General features: G+C 39.2%; 2 protein-coding genes across 3 annotated transcripts in view; one reads left to right on the plus strand and one right to left on the minus strand.

Annotated features, from left to right (window-relative positions):
• PSMB7 (proteasome 20S subunit beta 7) overlaps positions 1–27,621 on the plus strand; it is a 563,007-nt gene that overhangs the window by 43,969 nt on the left and 491,417 nt on the right. The window lies entirely within an intron of this gene.
• NEK6 (NIMA related kinase 6) overlaps positions 1–27,621 on the minus strand; it is an 83,218-nt gene that overhangs the window by 6,000 nt on the left and 49,597 nt on the right. For both annotated transcript variants that reach the window (XM_050926274.1, XM_050926273.1), the window contains exons 7-9: positions 25,080–25,187; positions 11,011–11,105; positions 2,381–2,494 (exon numbers count right to left, since the gene is read on the minus strand). In XM_050926274.1, coding sequence (XP_050782231.1) covers positions 2,381–2,494; positions 11,011–11,105; positions 25,080–25,187 — 317 coding nt within the window. The remainder of the gene's footprint in view (positions 1–2,380; positions 2,495–11,010; positions 11,106–25,079; positions 25,188–27,621) is intronic.

Raw genomic sequence — 27,621 nt, forward strand, 5'->3', positions numbered from 1 at the left:
GCATGTGCACACCAGACGGCCAGCATTTAGAGTCTGTTATGGTCAGGACATTATGGCTATATTTCTTGCCCACGCAGCAGGACAACTGAGAAATAAGCCAGTTGTTTGTGACAGACTTGCTGACTCACAACTCAGGGTAGGAGGTTAATGCTTAGAACAGATGCTCTGAAAGAAAGCAGCGTGTGTGTATTATCCTTCACCTGAAAAGGTGGGGGAACTGATTGCACATGTACATTCTTATCTGACTGCACATCTGCTTTGACTACAGTAGTGCCTTTTGAAACCTCCCAGAATCCATTGCTTCTGTAAGGCACTTTGCAATAGATATCCAGATGGTACTGAAATGGAAATGGCTGGTTGGATGCTGTGTACCATGAGAGTCAGAGCTGGTTCTATCCCACCGGTTGAGTTAGGAATGGTTCAGCTCTCTAGCACAGACAGAGCCTCTGCCTACAGGCTCAAGGAGACAGCACCATGCTAGTCCAGCTGGAGAGATGCTGTCCTATGAGAAATGTCATGCTTTAAACACACAAGCTCAAATTCTGGTGAGTAATGTGAAATTATCGGAAGTCCCTAAGAGTTTCGTCTCCCCTCGGTGACTGACACCTCCCACACGTGCTTCTTTCACTAACAGCACCTCACTGCAGCCGATCCAAGTCTTCAGTAAGGGAAAAAAATCTACTGGCTTGGCAGGTTGAGGGGTCTGTCCCCTCCAGGCCTGTGCCTCCCATTAACGTTACAGGGAGTGAGCTGCATCCATCCAGAGAGAAATAACCCTGCAACCAGCACACACTGAATATTTCCAGACGTGCACACTTCATTTCACGAAAGCTGCTGTGTGCAATGGAGTCGGAGCCAGACCCAAGCTGCTCAGTTTTGTCTGGTACTATTTCCCAATACTTTGTGCACAAATCTGGCATGGTATCTTTCCCTAGGAGCCAAATGTCAGCAGCTTAAGAGGATGTGCAAGTGAACTGGTTCCCAATTAAAGTGCTCTCAAGCCAGTTTCATTTATTTTGTTGTGTCCGCTTTCTACAGCGGTTACAGGGAGATTGGCGTATACCACAAACACAACAGGGGAGGTGAGGATTAGAGGTTGCTAGTTACTGTATGGATGCCCTGTTTTTTGAATATGCAACACTGATTTCCAACCCCCTTTGTTTTATGAACATCCCAACTCCTTCCTTCCTCCAGCATCCTGTTACCTCTAACCAGTTCGCGAGTATGTAAAACTGGGTGGGGATATTTCTCTAATCCCTGGAAAGACACACACAGGCTGAGTTCTCCAGATCAGCTGCATCTATTTAGTTTGTTGCTTCCCATTTCTACCAGGCACACTAGCCACCATTGTGCAACCCAATAACAAAGATGTTTTGAGCATCCCCACAGTCCCCTTCTGGGGAAGAACCTTAGAACACACACAGACTGTCTGCTAGCTGCCCTGGATTTTGTGTCCCCTGTATCCTGTCTCTCACTGCACAGAGCTCTGCTTTTACTGAAAAACTGGTTGGACACTCAATTACCTTAACAACTTCCTTTCAAATACTAGGCAGCTATTTCTGAAAGAAGAAATGGAGGAAAAGAACTGGTTGTTTCAGGGCAATTAACACACTTACCAGGAGACTTGGTTTCCTGTCTGATTTAGGTCCACGTGAAATGGATTTGGTGGGCTTCAGTCTAGCTGACATTTGGCCACATCGCAAAAAGTGCCACACAACTGTCATAAAAGGTCCACTGCTGAAGAAGGGGGTGGTGGCAATTGGATTTAAGCACAATGGCAAAGGGGTGGGCATGCACAGCAGCTTGTGATATAGCTCGGTCCAGCCACTGCTTCCCGTCTCTTGCTTTCATAGCAATAAAATTAACCAGACGTTAAAAAGCCCCCATATGGCTCCTGCTTGGATGCTTATTGTACTAGGCTAATCACTTCCCTTCCTCCTTTTAGTATAATTTTTCCCTTGTTATACATTTAAACAAACTGAGGACTTTATAGACTAAATTTAAACACTGTTTTATGGTATGTTATTGTAGGGAGAGGTGTCAGGTTTTCCCCAGGTTTGGTCATTGTGTTTTGCTAGTGCAGGACTGCTCCAGATCAGACCGTTCCTCGTTACTGGAAACTTCCTTTTGTCCCCCATTGGGCTCTATTTACTTTGCCGGTGCTTGGATACCATGGTGAGAGGTGTTTTGGCCAGCTGTAAGCTAATCTAGGGAATCCTATTTAGACATCCCCAATTCTTTTCAGGTGTTGGGGGGGGAAGGGTCCACTTCAGATACGGCCAGAAAACACTTCCCCACACACACTGCCCCACCCTGGGGTCAGTTATTTTACCTCCATGGGTCACCACTTTCCAATCTAAGCATCACATGCCCAACTTACCTTTTCAGAATAATGTTCAGGTGGAAGGGGGGGGTAGTCACATTGTTCTATCTTTTGACAAAGAGAAAACAGATTCATTTTATCTCCATAGAAAGGACTCTGAAGAGCTGCCATCTGTAAAGAAAAATGGAAGATAGTTTTAAACTGTGAAGGTTCAGTAGCTCCCAGTACTGCTGATTTGCAATAGAAAGTTTTGCTGTGACAGTGCACAAATGATTGATACTGTTGCTCTCTGACAGTGAACACCAACTGAGACTGTTGCTCTTTGAGACATCGGTTTGTACACTGACAAGTACCTATTACCAGATGTACAGCATACCTGCCGTTACCTCATCAGCCCTATGCAGTGGACATAAGCAAACAAAAGCTGTGTCAGGCAGCAGCAATCTGCAAATCATGTCGAGTCACAGAGCATCCTGTCCACATGAAAGGCACGACACTTGGTATTTGCACAGTGAAGTCAGACCTCTGCCTGGCCCCTATTCAGAAGGCTGCAACTCTGGTTTACCATGCTGCAGGGACACACACACAGAGGTCTCAGGCAGCTAAACTGGTTTCCTGGTGTCCCCAAGGGGTGAGTGATAATTCTTGTAACCAAAGAAAACACCCGTGCCGAGCAGAATAGAGATTCACAGACCAAACACCTCCCACCACTTTCTTCAAATGATCAATGAACACTCATTACACTTTCCTGGTCCTCATTACACAGGAGAGGCTTCTGTGTTTTTCCTCAGCACTGTAATTATTTTTTCCTAAAATGTCTTACATGTGGGACCCTGTGAATGCGGATGGGCAGCGATTCCAGATGTACACCAAAAGATTATAAATATCAATGTTCCTTAAACAAGGAAATGAGATTTCAGTGCTGCAGGAAAATTATTGTTCTAAGCCAATTGCATGAAGTGGAATATGATAACCTATCATAAAAATTATAATTTTTTAAAAGTAAAAGCTGTTTTGCCTTTGATGCATGTTACAGTTTCAGTCTACTTCAGTTACAATCCTGATCAGAACAGAGCATATTTGCTCTCTGTGCCTGCTAAATTTTGAGTGGACTGTTGCAAAGAGTAAATTCATGCTTTCTGGACAACAAGTTGCTACTGAAAATTCAAAGTCTTATAAATATGAACATTCCACTTGATTTTTTTTAAACAAAGCAAAGCCACGTATTGTTTAGGGAAGAGAATTCTAAAAAGCTTTTGTAACCAGACTACTGTGTCTTTTCCTTAGCAGCTTATTTTTTTCATTTTAGTTTGTTTGATTCATGAGCCCCACATCTCAATTTAGTCAAACATACTTTTTTTCATGGAGATAAATGGAAGATTGAAGCAGCCAGGATAACACAATGGAGGGTTTTTGAGGAGCTAAGATACACACATGATGTTTGGAGAGTATATACATATAAAATGTAATTAGGTCTCAAAAAAGAAATTGCATCTTTGTGGGAGGAAATCACTTATGCTGCAAGTCCTTAACTGAGAGCTCTAAATGAACTTTAAATGCTGAGCCCCAGAACAGCAGCCATGAAGAGACGTGTGTTTGTGCACTTACAAAATATGGCATGAATAAATAATACCTATTTAAAGTAAACATTGTGAGTTGAGTACCTTTTTGCGCTCTCTCTCAAACCACGATTCAAAAACAACAAGCCCACGATCCAGAGTATGTTCTGGCAATGTCAGGCGCAAGCCCAAGACTGTTCACCGTTACAACTGTCTCCAGGAACAGGAACAAATGAAATTCGCCATTTACATATTAGGGAAACAATAGCACTAATAAGAATTGTCTTCAAAGGGAAAACCATGAGCTGCAGAGAGGCTCAGTAAGCAAGAGGCATGTCACCTCAGCATGCAGCCCACACAGTGCCCCATCTGCTTACTACTCCATAACGTCCTTCAAGTGCTTCTTGTCACTCTCACTAACTGTCACATGCCACACCACACAGCAGAGTAACACCTCCTCCTAAAGAAGCGCTATTGGATCATTGGTGATACTATCTACTCTGGTTAGAAGATCTTTTAAAACATTTTGCCGCAAGCTGCATCAAAACGGCAAGCCTTTCATATTAACGCCGGCTGAAGTTGATGCTTCTCGCTATGGTTTTAATAAGGGGCTATTTGATAATTGTTAGTCTTTTGCTCATTATCATGCACTGTGAAAGCTATCCAAAGAATATCATCTTGTTGCTGACACACACAGCAAGCTCCCAGAAGTACTTAAACACAAACAAAAAAACAACTCAAGACACTCTGCTCTGAAATTCTGTAGTTTAGATACATACATTGACAGATTATTAGTGATTTGAGGCCAGAGGTGCAGCACATGAATTACATCAGGTTTTGAAGACTTGCTTTCGGTCTTGCTCTGTGCAGTTAATAGAAGGTTTTTAACTCAGTCAAACCTCACCAATACACAAACCAGATCATTCTCGCAACAAAACTGGTGGAGTCACTCCATTTCCAGCAAAGTTTTTTTTTGTTTTGTTTGTTTGTTTGTTTTGTTTATAAACAGCAGGATTCTGCAGTGCATTTTACTACGAGTTCACTTATATATAAAATATGTCCCATGTATTAGCAGAGCAGGACAAATAATTAAAATTAAAGTATACTTGGGAAAATAAAAAGACTAAGTACATTTTGTGGGACTGTAGCCACAATTTTTATTGGTACATCACTCACTAATTTGCCAGATATTAATGGGAAAGAGTTCCATTGTCAACTTAGAGAAACAGTGATACATTTTCAAGTTTAAATATATCTCAGGTAGTTCTTACACTGTCATATGTCAGATGTCCAAACATGCTTACATATGGCAACTCAGGTGGGATATTCAAGGTACCTAAAATTACTCTGAAATTCAATAGGTGTTAGGTGCCCAATTCCCTCAAGCTCCTTTGAAAATCCCAGCTTCACTTTTCTGTAGATTTCCAGCTGTAGCTACTTTGTGTAAGGTAGTTAGGAATGTTTGCAGAACTAGATTTCATTGGTACTGTGAAATTCAACATGATGTCCCCCTGTAGCGGCAGCCAGCTAGATATGCCTAGTGAACAGACAGCAAGCACAGGCTGGGAGAACATAAGAGGTGTACATGATGCACATAGATAAGAATCGTTAGTCAGTGTCTATTTTGTATGTTTTTGTGGTTCAGAGTTTCACAAATTATCAGTATACACTGTATAATCTTAAATGTCATCAGTGATAAACAGTATCTTCAAAGAGCAAACTGGCACTATTAATTTAAAATAAAAAAAGGGAGCATAGATTCCATGGTTCCTCTGAGTTACGGTGATGATCTGTGTGTTACAAACACAAAGCAGAGTCAGGAAAACGCTAGCCAAAACCATACAAGATTGGTCTCCTAGAGTTCAATAGAGTGTCAATAATTCCTGGAAATCTGAAGATCTTTCAATTACAATTAAAATCCCTGTCTGTAGCTCCTTACATAGTCATATGCAAAGTAAAACAAAAAATGAGCACAACGCTCATGTTCTTTTCAAGACTGGCAAATAGAAAATTAAAACTGAAAAAGAAGGTGCCTTATAAATTCTGACTAAAACGGCCAAGAATGTGAGCTGGAGGACTGTGAGTGCAGGCATTCCAAATGTACTGCTAACAACAGTTTGTGATGCCACATTTGGGTTTGCTTTTGACATTTTGGTTAGAACAATTACAGCAGAATGGCCGGATCTCCATTTAAAATTGACCACCACACCGCATGACTGGTTTAAAAAATATGAAATCCTGTTAGTGTTTAAATTTATCATCTTGTTAAAAGTGCTAAAGCCATCGCTTGTGGCTACATTCTGGAAACTGAGAACTTATTTTTATCCCCCTGAAGTTATCTGGATGACAGATTTCCAAGGGAAGTGGGGAATGAAGACACCTCCCACTATTTTGATAAGATTTAATAAAAATCAATGTGCGATTTTAAATGTCACAGTCAGATGGTACTATATGACATAACAACACCCTCCCCCAGTATTACTCAAGTGAATTCCAACTGACATGCACATCTCTGAAGGTAATTTGTACATTAAATCTCTCTTGAGTTTATCTCCAAAATAAAGTCTGAAAAGAGATATCAGAAGTGATTCATAACCAGCCAAACATCATTATTTTTCCACTTTTTAGCCCAATGAGAAAAGAAAAGTTTTTTATTACAAGAAATTGGCATGACTAAAATAAAGATCCTTCAAAGAGATTATAGATTTGATTTTTCACATAATCTAAACAAAGTTTAAAATGTCTAAAAAGAATAACTTTTTATTCACTGAAATCAAATGGTAACTGGCCAATATTTCTTGCAGTGTCAAAATATCAGACCTTGTCCACAACTTATGGGTTTCCTATGTAGACAGCAAATACAAAAATGCTTTTCAAGCCACATCTTGCACACACATGATTATACTATTACCACCACAAAAGCATATTTATTTTACCAAGTAAGCTAGCATGCTAGGACTCTTAGACTACTATGCCATGAGAGGACACTATTGTGCAGCAAAACTATATCTTAGCATAAGGGTAAATACATCTCTCCAAACAAAATTCGAGATCTTCTCTACAGCAGAACTTGTACCTAGGAACAAACTTAAAGCAGTCTGATTGACAACTCACTTTGAACACTGATCAGTGATGGGGTAACAGCATTTAACTTAGGTTACTGTCAATATTGTTCTTGTCACCAGTAGGGCTAATGGTAAAAATAAAAGTCAGCAAAGCTTCAACTGAGCAACGCCTTTACTGGAAATCTCAGTTTCACGTCAAATCTGTACAATTCCAGCTATATTTAATGTAAATAAATAATTAAATTCTTAAAACCCCAAGTTTCCTTCACAATAAACCTATAAAGAGTAGTCTCTGGGATGCATTTCAGATGATGGAAACACCATACACACCTTTTAGATACCGCTACACTTGATAGTTCCATTGTGTATATTACTAAAATCTTTAGATACTAAGGTTCCATGCATGTAAAGCAGTAGGCTTTTTTAATTGGTTTGTAGATTCATTGGCTATAAGTCCAGAAGGGACTAATGTGTTCATCTGGTGTGATCTCCTGCACAACACGGCCATAGGATGTCCCTGAATTAATTTCTCTTTGAACTAAAGCTCATCTTGTAGAAAAACATCTAAATCTTGATTTCAAAATTTCCAGTGAAATCCACCACAACTTCTGATAAGTTGTTCCTATAGTTAATTACCCTCTGTTAAAGTATGTTGCTGCTGTTGCTTTAGGACTCTGAATAAATTCCAAGTCATTTGTATTCCTTTCCTAGAGGTCACATGAATTTTAAGCATGGACCCACGAACTTTTCACTCAGCTGGAGTACATTTCCACAATTGTTTATGATAATAAGAGCCTTGAATCAAGTTGCTGCTTTCCTCCTTTTCCAGTACGAGGCTATCACACACTGATGTTAGCACCTAAGTTCCCTCTAAGCTGTGCAGCCATGCAGCAATCTATTAAGTGCCGCACAGGCACTCAGGGCTGAGGCGAGGAAAGGCGCCTCTCCCTGCCAGCCCCAGCCCCAGCCCCAGCCCCAGCCCAGGGGAAGAGGTGCCCCTGCTCCGGCCCCAACTTAGCCCCGGCCCTGCTGCAGCCAGGGGAGAGGTGCCTATCCCACGGCCCCAGCCCTGGAGCTGCCGCAGCGGGGATAGACACCTCTCCCCTGCAGCCCAGATGCTGCTGTGGGGAGTCCTCTCTCCTTGCTGTAGCCCCAGGGAAGTCTGCACCCCAAGCCCTTCATCCCCGGCCCCATCCCAGAGCCCACTCCCCCCAGCCGGAGACCTAACTCCCCGCCAACCCTCAACCCCACCCCACAGTCTGCACTCCCAGCCGAAGCCCTCTCCCCTACACCCCAACCCTGAGCCCACCCCCGCCACATTAATTTTGTTATGTGCACCAATATAAAGATGATGTGTCACACACGACCTCCATATTGGCGCACATAACAAAATTCATTCTGCACATGCATGAGAAACATTAGAGGGAACACGGGTTAGCACAGCTTTTTTATGAGGTTAAAAGCCCTTTCCCATGTGGCCACATTGCCAAGTAGGCAGCATGCTCAGGTCAGCTTTTGACACATCTTAAACAAATGCTAACACGCACCTATTTTCTCATTGCTAAATAGATATTGAAATGGTGTGATTAGAGGATTTTCCAGCTCTGAAAAGAAATGGGTTCTTATAGTGAGCTTATGCTGTTTTAAAGCTCCATTTTACTGATTGACTGAACACTTTCTCCCTCTACATAAATATTAGTTTCCCAACTGCTTTTCTTGTATGGCTGTCGCACAGATTCCAAGGTAATATCTCCTTTAGGACCTCTGGTGTGCACTGTACAAACCCCAGTTGAAAGGCACTATTCACAATGATTTTAGAGGCAAAATGGCTCTGCCAGATTTGCTTCCACCTTTCTGGCAGTCGTTTCTAACTTTTTAATCAACTTCCCTCAGCCTCACATGCTATCTTACAAGGTCCTGCTTCACCATACTGTGGACGAGGAGACACAGAGAGGGACCAAAAACTGGCAGGACAATTTGAGAGAGAGGAGCAGCCAAGGAAATTATCTTCTACATTATCTGCTTCCTGGATCTAAGTCGTCAACAACAGATCAGCCAGAATGTTTGTGTCTGTGGCTAGCATTATTATTGGCAAAGGTCTGGCAATTCCCCATTGACTGTGGTGTACAGCATCAGACCCGTGTGTCCCCTTAGCCCACCCCTCTAATCCCCAATGGAATTTCACACACAAGTCACTGTTATGATACACTACTATCATCTCTGTCCAAGCAAATCTACTTTCAGCAGGTCCAGCAGCTCATTGCTTAGAGACCACCAAGACCAGTCCTTGGCCTTTACATTCATTGCAGCCGTTCACTGCATTTGTACTAAATCCAGCCTTCCTGTTTTTCCATTAACTAAACTCTGTGGCATATCTCCTGACCAGGGCAGCAGGTAAACATGCATTAGCTGCTGTCTAAGGAGCATCTGCGTTTTCTTTATCGTGGAAAGAACCACTTCAGGTGGGTATGGGTCAGTGTTTAGATACCCATATGACAGGCATCTAAAAACCAATATGCAGATAAATTTGGCCCAGAATGTTTTTAGGAACAAACACCAAAGCCATAATTGCATCTAAGCAGACGACGTTGGAGTTCTCACATGTAAGACACACAGAGCTGTTAAGACTCAAGCAGTGCTACGCTACTCCCAATGGATGCTTAATCCCTCTAGCAGGATTTTATTGATTTACTTCATTGGCTTCCCAGCACCGATATTTCTCTCTCTAGATGCACACCACACAGCACTTTCACATTCTGCAAACAAATAAATCAGCACCTATTGAACTGTATGACTCAGGCTTGGTAATATACTAATGACAGGACATTACCTTGTTAAACAAGCATTTAGCGACTAGATGAGTATATTCTTCCCAGCAGTAAACGAACAGTAACAAACACTTAACTCTTGTGGGGAAGAGTGCTGCCTAGTTTGCTTTTAAGATAAAATTATCTTTAAGAAAAAGTAGCTGTAAAGAGTTTGCCTAGTTTATGCAGAAACCTAGCTAAAGTTGTTGTAGTGTCTGATCAGTTTATGCCAGGTACTTGTATTTTGATTTTTTTCATGATTGTGAAAAGTTGCAATGACAAACATTATTTCATTTTGACAATCCTTTAATTAACCAGGAAAATATAACCAAAATACTTAAGCATCCAAAGCTTTGAAGTGGCCCTGGGTTATACTCAATTAAAGTTTAACATTATAGTGGGCTCTTAACTGAAATTTTTTTGGGGAAAAAGTTGTACCAGACACTTTCTAAATTTTGTCTACCCTCACTTGAGCCCCAAGCTGTTTCATACATTTATAATGTAACCTTGCTATTTGTTTAAATGAATAAAAAAAATTATGGATCTCAAATACCATCAATTGAGCATTTTTCTGAACACCTGAAAAATCTAATGGCATAGTGTTCTTACAAAATCATAGTATCAAGAGTAACTTTCTTCTCACCACTTAATATAGCTAGTATGTAGTACACACTAAGTGTGTAAAACTGCATGTAGTTCACACTAAGGATCTCTGCTTTGAAAAACTATATTCTTACATGGTTTTGCATGGCTTTAAACACTTAAAAAAATCCAACTAAATCCTTCCAGTGGGAACAGTAAATTCATTCAAAAAAAATCACAGTAGTTTTCTTCATCAAGAGCTCTGGAAAGTCAAAGTATTTCAGCTCTTCAGAACTCATTGCTCTTTACACCGAATAACATTAAAATGACAAGTTCTGTCTTTAAAACAAACCTAGTATTTAGGAAAGAGTTCTAAATACACTCTTCCAATAATTGCCCATCTTATAGGAGTAAAGAATGAGACAAATTGGCTTGCTGCTATCTTTATCTCCAACATTTACTGTGATTCACTACACCAGCTTTGAATAAAATCTGTTTAATATCTTATTTTTTTTAAAATACTCAAAAAGAACTTAAGATAACTAAGATTTTATAGGGTTTCACAGGAACTGGATGTAAACAGGATTGAGTTAAAACTGTTTACTTCAATTCATTCCTGTTTTCTTTTATTATGTGCTTGTTTATGCAAAGATGAAAAAGTTAGAGATGCTTACCTCATACAATAAACAGCCCAAAGACCAGATATCAGATTTAAAGTTATAGCCATTTTCATGTATTCTTTCTGGGGACATATAGTATGGAGTTCCCACTGTAACAAAGCAAGCAAAAAAAACAAACAAACAAAAAAAAACAGGAATTATCTTTCTAAAGAGCAACAGAGTTTGATCTATATGAAGTACAGATGTTTATCTTTGTGAAGAGCAATGGCTCTAGCAAAGTTGGCAAACCACACATTGAAGATAGTTTGTACAATTATGAAATAAGCAATGGTTTCAAAAGACTATGGAAGAAATATTCTTTTTCAGAACCATAATAAGGTCAAAAAAATCAGATAAAGAACAGACAGGCATTACTGTGATCATTTTATGTATTTTGAACTTTGAGGAAAACAATCTTCTTTTCTACCCTTCTGGGCACTTTTGGAGTATGTTGCTTATACAGAACAATGGTAAATGATCGCTCTCCACTTGGTTCATTCAATGGCACATGAAGCCGCAAGTTCGATGTCACGAACATTCACTACTAAAACAGGAATCCTGTGACAGGATATCAATTGAATATGTTCACTTGACACACATTGAACCACTGCCTGACAGACCAACTCCAAATATGATAAGATACCTTTCCTCTAACAAGCTCTTTGAGATCTCAAGAGACCCATTTGCTGCAGTGGAGAAACAGTAGTAATAAAGTAGGCATTCAAAAACTTTTTTGGAAGAGCCAGGATGATCTATGAAATTCCAGAATTAAAAACTCTTTTGCAGTTCTCCATCATATTAGGAGCTATGAGCTTTCAACTCTGTTTCCAAAGTTTGTATTTTTTTAAAGATAAATTTGCCAGGGCATCTTTGGACAGGAATTTGAAATAATTACTAATAAAACCCTTGTACCAGTGAAACTCATTTTTATCCCAAATCAACTTAGTGGGACTGAAAATACAAGATACCCTGGTATCCTCAGTTACATCCAATAATCCTCGGACACTCTATTTATAAAAAACATCCAGGGCTCAGTTACTATCTTTTTTATTTTCTCTGCTTGTCAAACCCTCTTTTACTTGTTCTTTTTCTGATCTTGGCATTCCTATCTAATCTTCTACTAATGACCTTAAAGTGACAAATGTTAAATTGCCTCTGATGTTAAATCTACAATTTTTTTATTCAAAACTCTGGCTGCAAATAAATTGTAGGCTTTTGAGCAGGTGTAAGTCAATGGGCCTTTCAGGTGCTGGGCCATGCAAAATTAAACAGAAACAAGGTCTACAAGTGAGTGTGAACGTTGGAAATGAAAGGAGTGGAAATGAATTATAACAAGTACTAGTAGCTCAAAGCCCATGCTGTCACACACACGGGCTATATCATCTCAGCATTCTCACTCATACAACCAATGGAACTGTTGCATTCAAAATAGCTGTAGTGGGTGATGGCTGATTGAGTTACCTCTGATATCACAATAGTCTGGACTCTTGACATAGATACGTCACTACAACTGAAGGCCTTGCTGTCCCACGGGTGTACTATAATTCATAAAATCAAAATGACTGAGAACTTTAAAAACTGGATGGTAACACACTGCAAATCTCAGTGAGGACTGAACCTGGTAACATTCTAAACAAAAAGAGTTCTCAGCCATGCTTGTAGCTTACTTCATCAGTTCACACTGACTCAGACATTCTAGGCTGCAGAGTGACAATCCTGGATTCCTATTGCACAGATTTTAGTGTGAAGTGCCTTCCTCCTCAACCTTGAAGCATTAATGAAACAAGCTGGGACACAGGATAACTAGTTATTCAAACTACGGACCAATTACAATCTCTCACATATTTTCAGTTATTGAAATAGCCAATGCATTTCACAAGCCCATAACCTCTAGCTCACATCTTCTATTACTTTCATAACTCACCTGGTTCCCAGGAAGTAACATCTTCCTAATTAGGTGATCATATCTACTTATATTTTGAGTTTGTAAAAACCTTCCCTTGGGCAATTTAGGCCAAATTCATACCTGATTAATTTCACTGCCTTCAATTTGGCCCTGTAAATACAGACTCGCTCCATCAGCCAAGTAATCAGTTTGTAAAACCTAAACGTCCTACAACATGAATGGGCGATTTCCTATCATGGGCAAAAGGGGTTCTCATTCACCCCTCGTCCTATGTGAAGGAACATGGGGCAATCCAAATGTGTGTCTTTCACTAACCCTTCTCTAGCAGAAGCATGGCTACATAGGCATACAGATGCCATGGTCATCCATGGTGAACTTCTAAGGGCACAAATGGGAGAGGTCTGAGTCTTTGGTGCTGAAGGCTCCAGGGTGGATCTCTGCTCATAACAGAGATATCTGTATGTGTACATCGCTACGGTCATTACATTTCCACCCCAGACCTCCATTTTACCTTCCTATCTCTCATAGACATTGATTCCCACCCTCCTCTGGGAGCTATGGGTGCAGCATGGACCCCTGCAACCCCAAGGTTTTGATCATCCATTAGAAAAGTGTTTGTGAATGATGCAGTATGTACCTAACTCCAAACTGCACTCCCAGCTGCTTTCAAGATTCACATGAGTAGCCTCAAACCCAATTCTTCCCCATAATGCGTGGTGAGTCTCGAAATCTACCAGTGCCAAACCCTAGCCATTTTAATACTGGGCTATTCACAAGGAGTACTTTAATATACTAAACATATTGTCAAAGCAGGAGCTGTCAGATCTGTGTGATTCACATAAAAATAGTAAAATGAAATAAAACCTACTGCATGAATGTGAAATGTATGAGATTACTGGATTAATTCATTACAGTTCTGATAGTCAGAAAATATACTGAGTAACATAGGAAGAAGGATTGCTGTATCTGACTGGATCACTCATTTGGTCCTCCACTCTAGTATTCTGCCTCTGGCAGTGGCCAGTAAACAGTTTCCCATATCTCATAATCTTAGCTTGCATTTATAGTTCACTCAAATAAGAAATTACATGAATCTGAGTGAGGTAGGCATCTCTGGTTGGAAATTTAATTTGCACAAATTTAACATAGGTACATATTGTGGGAGAGGGAATGTGACTTTCAGAAATTATTACATCTCCATGCCTGTCTAAAAATCTCTCCCTGTTACAGCATCGCGTATTAGTCCAGTACTAATATCCAGTCCAGGAATATTCCAACATAGACCTTGACCCAGTTTGGGCCCAATTTAGCTTCCTGTAAAAGGCTGCTGCACATGGGATAGACTGGAGTCCTCTCATTCGTTACTAAACCTTGTAATGAATTGCATGGAGTGACATAACGGGAAACAACAGAATACTGTGAAAGCCGACAGAGCTCCGACCTCCTATGGATCTCCTTCTATTTGCATGTGAAATGAATACAGTGGGCCAGCTGAGCACTTTACATAATTCCTGTACACTTTGCTGTTTTCTGTAAAAAAAAAATTGCATTGGGTGCACATCATTTACACATTTTTTCTGTTTAAAAACATGCAACTGCAGCAGAAGCTCAAAGTTATTCACTCTCTGAAGATCACTGAAGAGTTTTCATAATTCTCCACTGAACACTGATGTAGAAGCCATTTCCCCACCTCTGCCTTCTCTATGCTTCTCCTCTTCTCAGGTCTGCCAAGAAAATTACAATACTGGAAGGAGCCAGAGAGACTGCTACCCCGTTCCTGTCTGTAATTAACTGAGTAAATTCCAGAACATGCAATGGTAGAAAGAAACATGGAGAACATTTATACTCTTATTCCCATAAGTCTCAGTGTGTCAGAATGCTTTGGTGCCACTGGTGGCCTCCAACCTTAACTGTTCTTGAAATTGGTTGTTCTGGGTCACTGCATAACAAGCTCATAGTAAATAACAGTGTGTGGGCTTGAAAGTTATGGCCTTGCCTTCCATGTTAGCATGGGTCTGTTTGAAAGGCTTTGTTCAATTTAAAATTGTCGTTTTGAATAATGCCTGAAAGCGACCTTCGATCAAGGCAGAATGACAGTGTTTATAATACGGATGAATGCGTCATATTCCTTATTTGATTTTTGTGCATTAGGCTGTTCCATTATATTAAATAGGTTTGTGGGGCAGCCCATGCCTGAGCTGATTCTATAAACTCTACCTTGCACATTTACCTACCATTACTGTAGTGTTGTCAGCAAATATACGAACAAGCAGGTCTCTGCATTTCAAAAATGATACATTAATTTTTAAATAAGTGTCATGATAAAGGACTGACAAGCCCAATTCTCTTTATGGCCTGTCCAACATTATGTGGGAATCTCCTGTAATGAGCATCTTCTAGAAAACTGCACAAGACTTCCAGTTTAATCAGCCAGGCCTCACCAATGCATTACATTAGTCAATTTGACAAGAACAGTCTAATCGGAGACTATTAATCAGAAACTTTCTTTGGCATTTGCCCTGCTGAAAATACCAAATATTGTTCAGATTCAATATTAATCACCAGCTGGTAGAGTAATGCCTCTTAAGTTATAAAGGTCACAGAACAGTAGAGAGGTTTATGACTAAAGTCGGCATCTTCCCATTTCACCTCTGAAAGTCTCCTGAACACTGCCATACTTGAGTGATCTCAAACCAACGCTTTTTCCTCTATCATAGGTACTGTATTTGCTACAGTTAAACCATCCCACAACACCAGAATACCTCTGGATCATTTGTAACATCCAAGTGAAGGAGAGGCTGATTCTTCAGCAGGTAGATTATGGGCAGCTAGCCCATTTGTCTCCCACATGTCAAAAATATATGCGAAGGCAGCACTGTAAATGTAAGATTCATATTCCCTCCCTCTCAAATATTCTTTGAGTCAAACAGGGAGTGTGAGATTATGGAAGCCAACTGAGAATAGAAAGATTTAGGTTCTTTTCCCAACTCTGCCACTGAATCGCTTTGGGACAAAAGGTATGTCACTTCTATGCCCTGGATTCCCCTTCTGTAACACGGGAGTGACAATGCTCACCCATCATTGTAAAGATAGCATGAGGGGTGTTTTTTGTCATTATTAAAATCATCACTGCTGGCTTCTTGGTTTTAACGTGAGGTTGTCTGTCTGGTTGTCTGTATGCTGAGTTATATCAAAGTTCTTTCCTGTGCAAATACGATGTATTCAGGGATCAGAGTTCCCTGTGAAACTACTTCCTGATTCTTCACAAACTGAAACAAGGATAAAATCTAATTTATACTGTTAAGGTTCTCCCTCTATTCTTCTCTTGTTCAAAACTGGCTTAAAACTAAGGTATTCAACACTCTCCCTGTGGCAATGTTCTCTCACGCAGCCCTCCCATTGCCTTCAGGCAGATTGTCAGACTGAAAAGGGTGCGGAGGGTTTCAAAATATTTTAGAGGTTTATGTGGTTTTGAAAAATATAGGAAATTACAGGATCTACTTGAAATTGGTCAATCAAACTGGCTGTGATATAAACTAAAGGCAATTTGACAAGGAAATACTGAACTGAACTGTGTTTCTGAATCTATCGCTTTGCTTTCTCTCAGCAGGGAACAGAGTTCTGAATATGAAAGAAGAACCTAACAAATTCTGACCTTTATTGTGTCTTTACAGAGTATTCCCAGTTTCAAACCAAGAAATATCAGAGCACAACATGGGCCTCCAAGGGCTAAAACTGATTAAAGCATTCCTTCATTCCAGAGATGTTCCCACTTCTCTCCAAACAAACTTTGCAATGTTTTGAAATACTTGTGGTTTTTGAAACATGCTCATTACATTTGAAAAGGCGAAGACCAGGCCTCAGAAAACTCAGCTGCCACACAGGTCTAACTTAGTTTAAGAAATGTTTCAAATAAATAATTTAGAATGTTGAGGATTGTTGCCTTGCCATTGATATGCAAGACACACACGGAAGTGTGATAACCTCAGAGTTAGTAAACCACTTTTTAATATGGTTCTATTTAGTACAAATAAAATCAAAGGCCTTAATTCCAAGAGGAAATCAGCACCCACAATGCTCAAGTGACTCATCTCTTAAAATAAGTCTGTAAATTGTTACATAGGAGAATCTACAGTGATCCTAAGAAGGAGTCCAGTATTAACACTGCTACATGAGGGTCTGAATGCCAAAACAAAACTTTTCATACTTTGATGTACGCTTATAGAAAAGAATCTTAATCTTCCTATTGAAAGGCACTGAACTCTTAAACCGGTTCACCTACTCCTAGTCCTTTGTAATCTACTGAAATCTTAAGAAACTATAAACACCCATCAATTGTCTCCTATTCTCAAACATTCAGGATAAGCCTGGTCTGCAATAATGAAAGTGTTCAGTTGAGATAGGATGCACTGCAGCTTCTCCTGTTACAAGAAAAATCCAACAATAGTTTGAGAGACTCAGTCAAGTCAAATTGAGATGGCATTGCACTTTATGTTGCTCTTGCTTTATTCATTCATTAGTTGTAGAACTACTGCAGGATTGCTGAATTTCTGACAGGAGATGAGCATGCTGTCTCCATAGCAGAGTCTATGCAGATTCTTACAAGCAAGATAAAGGTGAAAGAATGGTCAAAAGCATGAAAAAAGTTTACTCTAAATTCCTTCAAGTATCACCCTGAAGTACGAATTCCATTCCAACAACTTAAAGAAGGATTTGATTGAAATCTACTTATTTCTACAGCAAGAAGATCACATGCAAATAAGAAAAGGAATTATGAGAGATTAGTGGAACAAGTAGATTAGAAAGAGTTGTGATACAACATAGACAGTATTCCATTAGGAACAATCCACCTACTGCACATAATCAAAAATCCTTTTATCTGTTATGTATTCTACTTATACCTATTAGCCATAACTAGGGTGACCAGATGTCCCGTTTTTAAAGGGACAGTCCCGTTTTTGGGGACTTTTTCTTATATAGGCGCCTCTTACCCCCCCCCTTGTCCCGTTTTTTCACAGTTGCTATCTGGTAACCTTAATCATAACAATAAATTAACCAACAATTCTTTGATTAGAAGTTAGCATTTTATCCCACAAATACTATATCTACTGCTTATACCAAAAGAACAAATTTTCTCAGAACACTGAAAAGATGGGCATTAAAATTTTAAGCACAGGTTTCCTCTGTCCTTTGTTTCTCAATGAGGGCTGTTTTCTAGTCATTGCAGTTCTAAATGCACCATGAATCTACTTGGAATGGCACACTGGCTTGGCAAGCAGAACAATGGGGACCAGTGTATTTGTGCACCAGATCTTCTCAAGACAAAAGGGGTACTCCCTGGTTGCCCTCTAACAGAGCAGAAAACACAGAAGGAATGCGTGTTCAGCAACCCACACACAGTCTGATCAATGGCTATTTGTGTGTTCTGTTTTGAGAAGGCCTGACACGTATGGTGGTATCCCCAAAAGGAAAATCTGCTCTGACACAAGGAAATTTGAGTCTGTTTGGCAAAAAAAAAAAAAAAAGTCAACTATTTTATTTTATTTTTCAATTTTTTAATGCAAACCTGCAATTTTGGATTATACCATCAGACATAGGATTTTCATTAATAAAAAATACGGTAATTAATTTAACAAAAAAGCAGTCAATTTTAACATCGATGGAAATTATCTAGAAGCTATTTAATTGTTGTACCGGGTAAATGTTTTGGTGCATTTAAAAAGAAACCAAAACTACATCAATTCAGTGTTGAATTTTTAGTCAATATATGACCATGTTCTGCTGTTTACAATCTTCTCTTAAAACCATCCTAACTTATGCTGTGGAACCTATTTAACATCTTTAAACAAAGCATGATAGAATACCATGCACTGATTTATTCCTCATTCTGCTCGTCTCACAGAGAAGTTCACAAAAGGAATGATGAAATGTATAACATGGGCTTTACAATGGGGTTTTAAGACAAGTTTAAAGAGTAGCATATGGAAAAGACAGTACGGGAAAACTGCAACTCTGCCCATTCTGGTTACTTGCTGGAAGAAAGCCCCTGTAACTCTGAAGCTGCTGTGCACTGTGGGTGAGAAACAACACAAATCCACTTCTTACATCTGATTTCACTTTTGTTACTGGACAAGAGGAAGCTTTAGGTTAAATTTAATAACTTCTTGTCCCTAGCAGTGAAATGGGAGGCAAAGGGGTACCATATGGTACAAAAAGGGGAAATACGTAAGCAAAAGGAAAAGATTTTAAATGTAATTATGCATGCACTGCAACAAACAAAAAAATTGGAATGTACTTTCATTTTTTGTGAAAATGGTTAAGCAATATTTTCTCCAAAGAAATTAATTTTTAAAAAAGTCCCACTCACCAGAGACTGTTTCTCTCCGTTTTGGGGAAAAAAATCTTAATAAATGGAAGTCTTAATTATATGCATCTCCATTCTCCTTTCCAGCTAAAACCTGGGATTTATCCAGGGAAGGAGAGAGCAATTTCTTTAACTGGGGACAGGATAGAAGGGCAGCACTGCTACCTGACAATGGCAGCTAATAAAATACCCCTTAGCGAGTAATTCAGCTGCAAGGGTTTGCTTTAAAAATGTGGAAGATTTCAGGTAAAGCACTGAACAGTGAAGACTGCTCCCTGCAATAACATAGACCTCGAGAACAAGAAATCTCTACAGTGAAAAGAGCAGCAGCAGAATATGTGGTACCCCACAAGTTCCCCCAGGTTATTCCTCTAACCATCCAGGAAAAGTCGATTTCACCATTTTATTTGTGGGGTTTACCATTCATCCAATACAATTCCCTTCCTTATTCATACAGGGTGCTGGTTTTACAGCAGTCAGGGCCAAGTGGGACCAGCATGCATCCAACTTTTCTGTTTGTTTGTTCATCTGTTTTTGTAGGTCTGTCTATCAGGAAGTGGGCCTCACTTTCTCTTGTTTTATGAATGCAGACTATGGTGGTGAAACAGGAGCCACAAAATCCAGCCACATAATTTGTTGTGCAGCCTGCTGTTGCTCCAAGCAAGACATTCGCTTGTATCTTGTGAGCTGTGTATGGGCAAATCTTTCATTTTTCTTTCATTACCCCGGCGTGTACTGTCACTTAATTTTTATGTATGCAATCCTTCCTGACAAATATGATCTGCTGCCTGGTAATTCGTTTGACGTTCATTCTGTTCCTTGCTCTAATTATGGCTTCCATTTCTGACACTGAGGCGGCTGCACTGCCACAGCCAGACAGTACACCTGTCAGACGGGTTGTGGTACTGCCTAATGCCCTTTTATGCCAGTCTGATATTAGGAAATACAAAGAAAGAAAAAAATTAGATGAATATATTTGCATAAGCCCTGTGTTCAATTCATGGGTCAGCAGCCTTAGAAATTATGGTTCAGGGTGGTTGCTAGGGCAACATGACTACAGGAAGTATCAGATACCACAGACTAGGCCTGTATAAAATCATGTATCTCTTATACATGGCTACCTTAAATATAAATATATATAAAATATCATTCACACTTACTAAAATGTAAATTTCCAAATGAAAAAAACCTTTGTAAACCAGACTCCTTTTCTTGCTGCTACAAAACTACAAATCTAGCCAATTACATAAAAACAGCTATTACTCCAAATATTATTTTTCTCCAAACAAAATATCTTTTGAACGTAAGAATGCACTTTTTATTTGGAAACAAGCATCACTGTAAACAGCTCTTGTCCCCCCTTGGAAACGTGGATTCCTTTACCTTTTCACACTGGTTTTCATTTTGCTTTCAGGATGCTATTTCTTTGGAGGAAGGGCAGGATCCACAGAGAGGAGCTTTAACTCTTACTACATGCACTTTCTGAATTAAGAAAGAGGAGCTCTGATAAAGGTCACAAGCCTGGTTTACATGTTCGGTCAGTTTCCAAGTCCCAATTTATTCTTATTAATATAATAAGCACAGCAGTCAAACTAGATAAAATCAAATTATTGGACATGATCATATTTTTGCCCATTCCTGATGATGTGATTTTAACTTACTCTGATGGGGATTTTTTTTCTCTTATTTATGAATACATTCTAGACTGAAATTTGACAGTAAAATAAAACTCTTAATATTTTGAGTACATACATTTTAGAAGTACCTTGCTTGCTATTACATCTTTTTATAACAACAAAGGTTCAAACGTCTCCTCTGTTTTTCTGTGTGCTTAAAAACCTCACTGGTGTATGTGATACGATTACAAAATAAATGTTGATTCAGTGCAGGTAGGAGCAACTTAAGCTAGAGTCTTCTGCAGAATGTGACAAATGGCACAAAGTGAAATTATATCAACACCTTGTGTAGTCCAAACTGACCTTGGGAACTAAAGGTAAAGAACTTAAATAGAGCCACTTGCTCTTTAGTGAGATAAGACTCAAGTATTTTTGAACATGTTAATACAGTATAGAGATATAATTGGCTAGGAAAAGAAAAGAAGCAACCTCTCTTACATGATCACAACTTTTACTTAAAAAGAGGTGACAGAGGTAAAAATGCTCTGGAATAGTAAACACTTTATGTTCTCAAAAACTAAAATCTTATATCAATATGATGCAAACCATATAGCCATCTAGAGCTTTATAAATAATGCATAGTAACAAAGTTTACATGAAAAATCAAATTTTATATACAGTCCCTTTATATTAAGAAAAAACATTCATGCTGTTTACATCTTGCATATGCTAGAAGGGTGTATTATCCAAACAGAGGAACTGTTTGAAAACGTTGAAATCACACCACTCTCATTGGGGAAATAGGGGAATAAACAGAAGTGTGTGATTACCGTGATATTTAAGGTTGTTTGTTGGGTAATGAGAACAAGTGTACATTTGTCATAGGTTTTTGAAAATTCCTACTGCATCTCTTACTCTCTGATTTTTAGTAGGGCTGCCTTTTATAACAGGTAATTATAGTTTGCTTTGCTAATTTTATATCCATTTCTATGTTTTTCATCATTCTAATATCTTTGTAATAACACAGTAAATTAATTTTCCACAATTGATATGAAGTATCAGTGTTTGAAATAAGTACTGGATGAGATAAAGCACTTATCAGATACTTGTATATTAACTGTCACATGGTATCCATGCAACAATTTATATTTTAGTGCAGAAGGTATTTCATTAATAATGTACAACAATTAATTATGCTCTAAATTTCCAATTCCCTCTCACTGTGAGGGTAAAAAAAAATATCCTGTATAGAAGTTCTATCTACCTACCTACATAGGTACTGTGGCCCTCATTACTATCTACCTATCTCAGCACTTTCTAACCCAGTGTCACAAAAACATCTACTAAAGAAATCAGAGAAGTAAGAAAAATGCAGTGAAATCCTACAATGGTACTAAATACAACTCTCCCACTTACTATTTCAATGCATTAACGTGAACGGCTATATGCGTAACACTAGTACACAAATGACATCTGCACTACACTGGGACTTTACTTTCCACTCACCAAGTGTACTGTATGCTGTAAGTGTATGCCACTCTAATTCACAGTAAACTGCTTGGGGCAGAGTCTTCCGTTACAATCTGTACAGCACACCAAACATTGACAGTGCTCAAATAAATTGTGTGGCGTGTCAGTCTAATTAGCTACATATACAGTCATCTACATACAAACATCAGTACACACAAACTAGGTCACCACACACTTTCTGTTAAATAAAATAGTGTGTGTTGTGGATTTCATCTCATCCTAAATCTGGATCAGCTTGGATCCTTTTAGGCTTAGTTTTCATGCCACAGAAGCAAACGTTTAAATGCCTTGTTAAAGGAAGTAATTAGAAATGTTTCTGAAATACTTCCAAAGGGAATAGATACTCAAAACCTGGTTTGCTACAGAGGTGACAGGTTTTAAGTACACCTCTAGCTCGATATAAGGCCGCCTCTGAGAGCCAAAAAATCTTACCGCATTATAGGTGAAACTGTGTTATATTGAACTTGTTTTGATCCGCCAGAGTGCACAGCCCCACCCACACAAGCACTGCTTTACCGCGCTATATCCGAATTCGTGTTATATTGGGTCACGTCATATCAGGGTAGAGGTGTACTATCAAGTAAAACCTAACTCTCGTAAGTAGAAGATACCACCAGGTATCAATGGCCAATGTTCTCTCTTGAAAACTTACAAAGAGAAGCCTGAAATAACCATAGTGCACTTTGCATCTTGTGCCTTCCACTGACCATGCTGCTGAGCTCAAAGCACTTTAACTTTTCACCTGTTTTTCAAATAATGAGCCTGATGGCAAGAGGGTGAAACCCACTATTGCTATTCTTGTATGAAAAGGGATAAAAATTGTAGTTTCTTCTGCCGCATCTGTGGAACTCTGAACACTCCTCATCTAACCACACACATACACGCACCCGCCCACTCCTTTTCAGGGTTCAATTCCATTTTAAAATATCCAATTAAGGGCTAACATTAGCCACTTAGCTACAAACTAGTGCCCAGAGAACATTAACACAGTAGTTCTGTCAATGATCAATTTAGCCAAACCTTCAATATAGTATCACGTCCAGAGCATGATCAGGATTCTTATTTGTCAAGCAAGCCAGATAACTGAACAGGTCCATTTTCTTAGCCAAGGTAACAGAGCAAGATCCTTTCTTCCCTCTCCTTTTGACTACAAATGCACTGAATCACCAAAATGGGAAAGAAAGAACAATTATCCCTCTCTCACTGAAGCCAATGCTGCTCCATAACTTATCTAACTGGAATAAGAGTAATGGTGGTTGAGCCAGAGAGACTGCAGATTCATGTCTCTGAAAAAACCCAACCAAAAGAGAGTTTGTTGGGCAATTAGCAGAATATTGATTTCGTGTCCTTTATAGAAGCTTGAATATTCAGCACTATAAGCTCTTTGGGGCAGGAAGTAGGTTGTCTTACATATAGTAACTACCTAGCACATTGTAAGCACTGCTGGAAACAACAAACAGTAGTTATACAGACATTACTGCAACTATATGCTAAACTTACAAACCTTATAGTAGTATGCTGTATAAGTATGGATATATATATCCCAACTGCAGTATCAACCTGTGTGGAGATCAGGAGCCTACAGAAAACCTCCCTAAAAAGCAAACTTTGTTCATAAAGTGAATTTTAGGTTGATGAAAGGTGCCAGACTGACAGCCCTGGAGACAGAATGTATATTTATTTCCTAAGAGATACAAAAGAACTGCCATTGCCACACACTGAAATCTTACACTTGCTCTCCTCTACCATTGCCTGACCACTAGACGGTCACAGTGCTGTTAAAATCTGTCCAGTAGATGTATCAAATTAGATACCACACACCCCACTCCCCATTGCTGGGGATGAAGGCTTACAGTGATCTCATTCCTGAAGACAGAAAGGTCAAAAGTACTTCTGTCGATGCCACTAGGAGTATATGAAACAAACCACCAGACAAAGACAGCGGGTCATTTTGAAAGATGTGTAATTGCACAGCAGAAAACTTTAAACCACGCTGCTGTTGAGCAGGTTCATGGGAAGTGTTTAGAAAACACAACTTCACTTGAAACTCAGCCCAGGTCTAAGAGCTTTATGTTGCTCTGAGCTGTTATGGTGGTTGTTTGAGAAAGCGTCCTTGTTTGGAACTGGTGAATTGCAAGGGTTTCTGTGGAAATGTGCTTTTACACACTTCCCATTCCCAGACAGCAATTGCAATGGCATCTTGGAGAGAGTCAGCTGATCAAACATTACCAAAAGAAGTTGGTGGTGTAACAGTTGATATCAGCACAAAAAACAAATTAAGGAAAGGGAGAAGGTATCTTGGATCTCCTTGTTTATTAATCCTCTAAATACAGTGCACCACACACTCAGATGTGCTATTTAGATAAAGAAAGATGCCTATGACAACCTAGTCACATATCAGAAACCATTATACTTACCACGGTGAACAACGTTGCAGAAAAAAATGTCATGGAGAGTTTTAATTAAAACAATTAAAAAAAACTATTTAAAATTTGCATAAAGAAACTCAATATATATAAACAGCACTTAATACTTGTATCATAGAAAACATGTCAGAGGTACCCGCTGAACCAACCTGCGTCACATTAAGAGGACAGATACCATTTTGTTTGAACTTCACAGTTATACATTGTGTAAAGGTGTTTAATGGCTAGAAATGCCATCTTACCTAAGGAATGTGCTGCAGTGGTTTTAGAACTAAAAAAGCGACCTAATCCAAGATCTCCCAGCTTCACCACTCCTGTGGCTGTTATAAACACATTGGCTGGTTTTATGTCTGCAAGAAGGGACAAGGAGAAGGTCAAAGCCACAAAAGGTTATCTGTTGTAATACTGCAATAGAAACATAGCCTGGAGCCTCTTCTGCACAAAAGAGAGACGCAATCAGAACCATGTTTCTGCACAGCTTTGATAGGCTGAATCTTCTAAGACTTCAAGTTACATAAAAAAACCCAAGTATACTTCTCAGTGCAGCAGAAATATTAGCAAGGGAAAAGTTGTAGGAAAACAGCATAACAAAAGAGGTAACCTCTCTCACTCACAGAAATCAAAGAAATATTTAAGTCCAGCTTCCCTTTGGAAATGTCAAATTTACACAGAGAACTATTTATTATGGTTGACTTTCTCCTTATATCAAAGGTTGATCTACATGTCTAAAACTGATCCACATTTTGTGAATGGGACAGTGATTTATATAGAAGTTTTATATTTTTTGTATCAGGCTTAAGATACAAATTTGCAAACCGTATGTTAGCAATACCTTTGTTCTGTTGGAAGAGCTGGTCTTGTTGTTAAGTTAGAGGGGGGGCTAGGTTAATTGGATTATATTTTCAGTTCTGACTTCTGTCATAAATGGCCACTCAAGGGCCCAACAAAATTGGTTGCTTAATAGAGGGATGGCCCTCCTAATAAAGGTGGAGCCATGTTATACTCAGTACATTCTGAGGATACGAGAGGGAAGTCACCTAATTAGTATGGGCTTGTACATGCTTCATTCTTCCACTCACTTCCTTTGATTGCCAACTTGCTCACTGAATATCAGTCTCCTGGTAAGTAACAAATGTGTTTGTAAGATACATTAACATGATTTTTTTGTGTCTCTCACACTGAAATGCACTGAAATGGATTGGAACTAGCTTGTGAATAGAACATGCAGTTACAAGCATGTAAGTAACATGCCAAGCAAGGGTCCACTTCAGTAGCCTAACTTAATAATTTTCTCATTTTAAAAAATGACTGACTGTTTAAATGTTGATTAACAGGTTTTTAAGGCCAGAAGGAAGCACTGTGATAATTTAGTCTGACCTCCTGCATGACACAGGCCTTAGGATTTTCATACATATAATTCCTGTTTCAAGTCCAATAGCTCTGGTAAACAAGAGCGTATCTTTTAGAAAAACATCTAAGCTTGATTTAAAAATTTCAAGTCATGGAGTGATCTTTCCATTCTAAAATACTGAATGTTCATTACATCACCATATATGGATCTGGATATGAGACTGATCCAGAGCCAACAAAAGTCCATGGGGCTCTTTCTATTGACTCCAAAAGGGTTCGGCTCAGGCATTAACACATTGACTCCTGCTGAGACTCTCATACAATGAAACAAATGTCATAATCTGAATGCAGAATGTTTCGACCACATTGTCTTCAACATCCTAACATCTTATAAAGGAAAAATAATGCAAGCCCCTTGCAGTGCCTCATACCTACATTGAATCAAAGATGGCTTCCAGGGCTAGGACAAGAAGATGCAACACTCTCCCTGCAGAGTTTTGTATGAAGCAACTATTTTGGGGAAACTCAAAGAAATCATAAGGCAATGGTGCGCTAGCACAATGCATTTTTAATCTGAAATATCTGACGGGTGACTGTTCAAGTCCAACATTTGAGGCAAAGATCATCCTAAACTGGAACACAGGTTCTAATCAGGGAGAGGGTGGGAACTTTGGGGGGGTAGGTTATGTTTTTAAGGATGTCTCAGACAGCTTTCCCTCATCTCCCCTTCCACCCTTACAAAAAAAAAAATTGCACAGTTTAGCTTTACACAAGTCTAACAACCTAAAAGCAAAGCAGGAAAGCTCTGAATTGCCTTCACTTCATTCTAACCCTTCCCTTGTCTTTGTAATGAAGATGAACTGCAAAATGTCAATGGGGAAAAGGGAGAGGGCTCTCTTCAGAAAAACAACTAAAAACTTGGAATATAACGTAGCTAGCCCACCCAGCAGAGTATGCACCTCATTCACAAAGCAGAGCTCTCACTCTGCCCAACACATCCTTCCCGACAGGCCATCACAGAGGGCTTTATACAGAATATTTTTTCCGCTTATAAGACAAAGTAAGTGAAGCTCAGTTTCCCCAAGCTAAACCCCAAGTCATGGTGTGCACTAGTGAATCCTCTTTCCCCCTGAATTATAGTAGACTTGTGTACATGACAGACTACTATCATTTATTGTAGTCTAAATCAAGCATACTTGGAAGGCTGCATGAGGTGACTACGTAGGAGTGGAATTCTAGTTCTCTCTTGCTGGTGAATTGAGTGACGCATTTGCCACTAGTAAAGGGAATGGAATTAATGAGCAGCAGAGATTGGTATTTGCTCCTTTGTGGTGCATTTGCACTTCCTGGGTCAAGTCCTTCACAAAACATTTCATTTGTACTATAAGGGGAAAAGTAATTTTTGGATAGAGCCCAAAGTGATGAAAAGTTCTA

The sequence above is a fragment of the Gopherus flavomarginatus genome, chromosome 17 (genome assembly GCF_025201925.1).
Source record: "Gopherus flavomarginatus isolate rGopFla2 chromosome 17, rGopFla2.mat.asm, whole genome shotgun sequence".
NCBI lineage: Eukaryota > Metazoa > Chordata > Testudines > Testudinidae > Gopherus > Gopherus flavomarginatus.